The sequence below is a fragment of the Coffea eugenioides genome, chromosome 6 (genome assembly GCF_003713205.1).
Source record: "Coffea eugenioides isolate CCC68of chromosome 6, Ceug_1.0, whole genome shotgun sequence".
In the NCBI taxonomy this organism is placed as follows: domain Eukaryota; kingdom Viridiplantae; phylum Streptophyta; class Magnoliopsida; order Gentianales; family Rubiaceae; genus Coffea; species Coffea eugenioides.
This window is the reverse complement of record NC_040040.1, coordinates 21,042,959-21,049,816: the sequence shown is the minus strand read 5'-3', so window position 1 is coordinate 21,049,816 and position 6,858 is coordinate 21,042,959. Positions and strand designations below refer to the sequence as shown.

At 36.2% G+C, this 6,858-nt stretch overlaps 2 protein-coding genes across 2 annotated transcripts; one reads left to right on the top strand and one right to left on the bottom strand.

Moving 5' to 3' along the window:
- Window positions 1-264: 264 nt before the first annotated feature.
- Window positions 265-1,629, bottom strand: LOC113775156 (enoyl-CoA delta isomerase 3-like). The gene is made up of 2 exons (XM_027319915.1): window positions 1,159-1,629; window positions 265-911 (listed from the first exon to the last, which is right to left on the bottom strand). The coding sequence occupies exons 1-2, from the start codon at window positions 1,392-1,394 to the stop codon at window positions 389-391; spliced, it is 759 nt and encodes a 252-aa protein (XP_027175716.1). The 5' UTR covers window positions 1,395-1,629; the 3' UTR covers window positions 265-388.
- Window positions 1,630-4,742: 3,113 nt separating this feature from the next.
- On the top strand, window positions 4,743-6,401 carry LOC113773816 (putative UPF0481 protein At3g02645). Its single transcript, XM_027318421.1, has one exon. It carries the CDS (start codon window positions 4,743-4,745, stop codon window positions 6,399-6,401), a length of 1,659 nt encoding a protein of 552 aa, XP_027174222.1.
- The last annotated feature ends 457 nt before the right edge of the window (window positions 6,402-6,858 follow it).

Below are 6,858 nucleotides of genomic sequence, written 5' to 3'. Positions count from 1 at the left end.
AAAGCCAAAAATTAGATAACTAGTTCTAGGGAAACTTTCTGTATTTTATTTTCCTAAACAAATAATATTCAATGTCCTATCCTATTTTTGACCAAAAACTAGAAAATAAATGGATTATATAAAATGTTAGAGAGAGACAGAGAGAGAGAGAGAGTAACCTCTAAATTTTGGTGCTAGGTCCAACTTACCTCAAATAAGTTATTTAAATCAAAGGTAATTCTCGCGTGCCCAAAAACTGCATATTCATTCTTGTTACTCCAATAGTAAGAGAAAGCTGAATGTATACCACAAGGCATATGCGATCCCAAACCGGCAAGTGTTATTATGGTACTAGCTATTACTAGTAGTATTATTACAATCTTAAGACCGTAACAGAAGAATTGGGAGTTTAACAACTATGGCTAGAAGTCAATTCCAATTCCTTGCACAGCTCGGGATACAAAAGTTGTCTCATCTCAGCATAAAGCTCGCCATTCCATTCCTTTTTCGCTAGTTCGTCTGCCTGTGTCTTTGCAACTTCCAAGGCATCCTTCTCGCTTGCAACCTCATGGTTCCAATCCAGAAGTCCGATCTTTGCTGCTTCTTCTGCATCAATCTGCACGTCCCTCAACAGCAATTTACGACGAGCCAAAGGGCAGCCTACTTTTGACCTGATCAGGGCAGCGAAGTAGCCGGGGTAGCTCCTTTTCCTGGACAAAAGCTCAGCTCGCAGATACGGCTCAACGACTTGCTTCATTGTGAGATGGTCGTGGCTGAGAGCAAGTATCAGCCCTGCCTCCGTTGCATAGCCATTAATTGCTGCTATGGTGGGCATCGGAAGGGAAATCAAGTCTTTTACCACATCCTTGAAGCCATCATTCATTTCTTTGTATGCTTTATCCTCTGAGCCTCCAGCATGGGACCGGACATACCTGATCGAGTTGATACACCACAACTTATTTGTCACGAGTAATTGCATTAATCTACACCTTTTCTTTCTTGCAAAAAAAAAAAAAAATCTGAAAAATGACCGAAGTTGAATTCTAGACAGTGTTATTTCGTTTCAATCGGACATTATTATTCAGATAATTCTGATGTGTAGTTACCGTAATATTTTTTGTAATGTAATGCATGTGAGATGAAAAACGATTATTCAGAAATTATGTTCTGCAACCATACCTGAAGTCGAATCCTCTGCAGAATGAGCCACCCTGAGCGGTGGTAATGAGGACGGAGCCCGGGGTGGCCTTGGACTTGACATTCACCTCTTCAAGATAACCTCGGAACGAGTCAATGACTGTTGGGTTCAAAAGATGCTGATCTCTTTTGTGGGTTTCGAGCAGAGTGAGTACGAGGGAGTGGCGGAATTGTTCTAGCCTGAACTTGGTGCACTGCCTTATTAAGGTTATCTTCATGTTAGACTGGTCACGGACTTGGTGGTAAAGGTGGTTTTGGTAGGTAGCAACGAGGAAGATAGGCCAATATGGTTCTTTAGAAGATAATGCAAGCCTTTTCTTACACAATTTTCACTACGAGTATTTATATGTATCAGGTTATTCTAATGTATGCCGTAAGGTTCAAGATAAGAGGTGAATTAGGTGTTGCTTTGTTACCAAATATATAAATTTTTTGTAACAGTGTATGCAATTCAGAGTGCAAATATTGATAATAAATTCTTAATAATGAGCCAGTCTCCCTTTTTTTTTTCTTCACAAAATAGAGAGTTAGGCTCCAATGACCAAAAATGCTTGAAGTGAGAATGCAACCTACAACAGGACACTATTTTTTAGTCATTTAAAGTTCAAATTGGTGATGTGAAAAATGTGCATGTTTGAGAGTTGATTGCAGCAGATTAAACAATATGTTATGCTACTAGGATGCCTTTAACATTGTGAACCATCATATACTGCCGTCCAAGAAAAATTAAGCAAAGGTAGGTCCATAAGTTGTTAAATGCCCTTTGATATGTGTCTTAATGCACGCGTTTGATCATTGATGACTTCTTATGTTCTTGTCTCCAGCTTTCGTCCATTTCTCGTTGGGAAGAAGACAAGAACCATTATTACTATCTCAAATAATTGCACTAAATCTAGTCAACAATTGTTTTTTTTTTAATTTTAAATAAATCTTTTATTTTAAATTGTTGGATAATAATGCAACATATCCAAATGTTCACATGCAAAAATATCATGGCTTATGGTTCAGAAAGATTGTGAGGTCACCACCACACTGCACTATAGCTTCCTCTTTCAAATGACAGTGAATGAGGGGGGGCCATTGTCCTGACTTCTCTAGATGGTTTGCTTCACATATTGAGCTGCTGTGGTGCAAAAAATTAATATCTAAGTATTTTTTTCTTTCGCAGTTTGATGGTGTGAAAATTGATTTTGCCAGACTCAGATCGTGAGATATAACACTTTGTGCTAATTCACGGTATAGAATAATATTTTTAAAAAACGAACAAGTGAAAATATTTTACACAACTTTTTCTGTTCTAATATTTTTGTCTTTGTATTTGTAGTTTTAATCATTTTATAAAAGAAATGATATTAGCACTCTTCAAAAAATCTCACGCACATCTTAAACTTCATCTAATGTAAAAGAAGGGAAGGAGTGCCTGAAGTTTTTTTTTTTTTTTTTGAAAAGTACTAATATCATTTTCCTTTTATAATTGCAAATATTGATATGATGTGCAAATGAGTCTTCTAGTTAAAAAGAAAAAATTGACTTTATTTGGAATTATAGTAACATTTTCTTTCAAGTGGGCTTCTTTCTTTTCTTTTTTTTGTCATCAAAATATTATTTTTTGATTATTGAAACATATTTAATATGACGCTAAGTTTTTCCTAGTAAGTTTATGAAGATGAATTAACAAGATGGAAGCACGAGGGAGAAATATTTGTTTCTACAAGAAATCACAAATAAATCAAATAAAAGCGCGTGATTGAATGAAAAAGAATTCATTAGATTTTAAAGAGAAAATGTTATTTACACAGCTATTTTTACTAATCGTATTTTCATTATCACTTTAATTATATAGTTTTCATTTATTAGATTCATGATAAAATAAATAATGAGAGCACAAATAACAAAAAAAATAAAGTGCAAATAACATTTCCCTTTTAAAATTGGTTTATGTCAAATGGAAAATTTTACAATCTCTGAAACTGTTTGTTTATCTTCTTTTATCAGACAAAGAATTGATTATTGTGCCCAGCAACGTACCCCACCACATGAAAAGAAAATAATTGTCCATACAATCATGGTTTGATGGTTTACAACTGTATGGTTACAATACTTTTGTACATCATTTCGATCATTCGATGGGACTCAAATCTAATTAACTTGACCAATTCCAAAAAAGACAACACACATAGCCCTAAAAAGATAACATAGAAAACTTGCAAAAAGGTTATTCATGCATATTTCTAAGTCTTCTACACAAGACGTGATATTATGCAAAAGAAGAAATTAATCATTGCAATATAAAAAATTAGAGTTATTACAGATGCAATCGACTGTAAACCCTTGTTGTGACTTGTGACTACTTTATGTCCCATTGACAGTGATTTTGACTTTACTGCCTCCAATTCTGATTCATTTCTCATTAGGTAAAAGGACAATGAAGATTAATATTTTAAAGGAGGTGTTGTTTGCATTTCTACTATTTATTTTATTATATAATTTAATAAATAAAAATTATATCATTTTAATGTGATTAATAAAAAATTTTATAGAGGGGCGGATAGTTTATACCTACCAAAGTACCCCACACGACGGGGGAAGAAAATGACTTATTAGAGTTTGATTTAGGGGTGTATGGTTTCAATACTCATGTACATCATTATCAACCACAACCAAATCTCATTATTTTGATCCACTCGTGAAAAAGAAAACATAATCCTAAACCGATAATATAAACAACTTATACAAGTGATTGATAATATGCATTTCCAAATTACATGTACGAAGCGTGATAGTTGATACAACTAAAAAAGTAATTAAAATTGACCATATAAGTCAGAAATTTTCTATTTTATACATCACATGGTGCAAAAAAAAAAAAAAAAAAAAAGAACACCAAAAAAAGTTGTGAAATCATTCCACTTACTTCTAAATTGTATGCATTTGAATTAAATTTTGCATATGTAACATGCATCTAAAACTACTAATGTGTATGGGATAAAATACCAAAAAACTCTCTGTAGTTTGTTAAATGTTTAATTTAACTCCCTCTGATTTAGAAAGCTACATTATAACTCCTTATGATTCAGCTAACTTAAAAATTGGACAGAAGGCATCCAACCAGAGAGAGTTAAAATTGAACGTTCAACAAACTATAAGGAGTTTTTTTGGTATTTTATCCATTGTGTATGCTATCAGTATTAAAAAAGATAAATCCAAATTTTATATACTTATCCTAAGAAAATTCACTTTTTCCCAAAAACAAAAGAAAAAATATCGTGAGCATCTTTCCACACAAATATGAAGCACTAAAAATAAGAAATAGATTCACTCTTCTACCCTAAACTGCACACACTTAACATAAGAAAATGCACACATTTGCCCAAGGAAGTGATACCAGGCCTCATTTTACACAAGCACCCTATAAATAATGACAGCTAGTGGTAACTAGTTAGTACTTACATGACTCATCCCTTTTTTAAGTTTAAACCCCAAATTCAAGAATACACCAAAAAATGCCTTCCACTTCCACTCCAGTTTTCACTTCTAGCGAGAGCCAAAAACGATGGATAAACCACATGAGGCTCAACTACATCAAGAACTATACCGTCCGCCCCTGCGTCTTCCATGCTCCAGACAACTTGAGGGACACCAAGCCCGAGGCTTATACTCCTCAGCTAGTAGGCCTCGGACCATACCACCATTTCTGGCCACAAGTTCAGCACATGGAAAGCCACAAACGGGCAACTGTTTTAGATTATCTGGAAGGCCTTAACAAGGAAGACTTCATCAAACTTGTTGAGGAAGGTCCTGAAGATTTTGAACCCAAAATTCGTTCGTGTTACGATAGATACCTCGACCTGGATAAGGAGACCTTGGCTTGGGTAGTCATTGTGGATGGCTTGTTCCTGTTGGACTTGATTGATTACCTGGGCTCTGAGGAGCCGAACAAGAACAACCCTGGGTCCGAGGACGTGGAAAAGGACAGGATTTACTCGAAGCCTGAAGCATTGGCTGCCGATGTATTCATGCTCGAGAACCAAATTCCAATTGTTCTGATTCAGGAAATGCGTGCGATTCTCCAAGAAAGTTTCGATATTGATTCAGATGCAGAGTTGTTTGGGAAATTCGTCCGTTTTTGTGACAAGTACTCCCCCCTAAAGCTGACTTCAGATTCAACCTCAAGAAACGAAGCTTTTGACAATAAGAAGCATCTGCTGCATTTTATGTACCAAATGATTGTCAAAAACAAGATCAGAGATTTCAATCCAGAAACTATCCCTCAGGACAACAGAAATAACAACCATGATTCAGTTGGGATAGGCGACGAGGTGCGTAAAATTTCTCAAACAAATCAAGAACATTACGGGGAAAGCAGAGCAGGTGCAATTGCAAAAGCGGTAGCCTCTCATGCCGGGGAGTTTCTTGAGCACGCAATAGAGGAATTCGACTCTGCACTTTCGGATGCAAAAATGGCTGGAATTAAACTTCCAGGAAATGTAGAGAAAGTCACCAACATTCTCCGCAATTTGCAGAAGAATATTCAGCATGTGAATCACAAGAAAGATGGATCTTTGGGAGATCAAATTGGCATTCCTTCAGCTTCACGGCTGTATATCTTTCTCAAGATGAAATTCAAGCCGCTTCCTAAAGACTGTGGTATAGGAAATATTACACTGGACGGGGAGAAGAGGATACTGTGTCTTCCAGTTATCACTCTGCATGCTAATTCTGAAGTCATACTGAGGAACTTGGTGGCCTACGAGGCAACGTCGAAGATGGGATCGACCCAAATGAGGGATTATGTGGATTTGATGTGCGGGCTGATAAGATCCGAGAAAGATGTGGAAATGTTGAAGAGATCTGGAGTCATTGAAACAAAAATTCCTGATGAAGAGATAGTCAAAATGTGCAATGGGTTTACGAAATCTGATGAAAAGCCTGACGAGGTATCTAAGGTTGCTGGCACCGTGAAGGAAGTCAGTAATCAGTTCAACGATGTTCGAATTGTTAAGGCTTCTAGATGCTGTATGAAGGTATCTGCAGATTGTGTGAAATTTTGGAGGCCACTTTTTCCGATATTCGTGGTGTTGCTTCTTCTTTTTCAATCAATTTGTGAAATATGGGACTGTAGGAGGAGGAGTTCTCTTGGAGGAGGAGCCTTGCGCGATCTTTATTTGGGGGATTTGGGTCCTGAAGCTACACTCATGCTACCCCGGAAAATGTATCCATATTAGTCATGAATTTGAAAGCTCCAAATCTAGCATTGGGAATAATGAACTACAATAGCTAGTTGGGGGCTGATCAGCAAAATGTTCCTGTATTTCTATTGCCATCCCCCTTGATGATTGTTAATTAAGATCTATATATAACTTTTGTGATGCCTAAAATAGTCTTGTTGGGGTATATGAATTATGGGTGAGTGTGTGTCTCTATATCTATTCTGTGAAGCCCCTTGTGTTAGTGTAGTTGTTAACACTTCAACTTGAGAAAATTAGGCAAATGATTTTGATACTCCATTTTTTTAAAAAAAAAGCTATGATTTTGGTTACATTGTCAAGTTAGTCCAATTATATGTTACTACTATGTTTTATTTGACTTGCTACAAGGTTGCTTTCCGATGGATAGAGGTTGTAAAATTCTCATGGATTCCCTGGCCATTAAAGAGTGCATCGAGCAGGACCAAAGTTTTGA

Excerpts from the sequence above, each read along its gene's own strand:
- LOC113773816 (XM_027318421.1), top strand. The coding sequence starts at position 4,743 with ATGAGGCTCAACTACATCAAGAACTATACCGTCCGCCCCTGCGTCTTC.
- LOC113775156 (XM_027319915.1), bottom strand. The coding sequence starts at position 1,394 with ATGAAGATAACCTTAATAAGGCAGTGCACCAAGTTCAGGCTAGAACAA. Across the intron at positions 912-1,158 it reads TGCAGAGGATTCGACTTCAG|GTATGTCCGGTCCCATGCTG; the intron begins GTATGGTTGCAG and ends CAACTCGATCAG.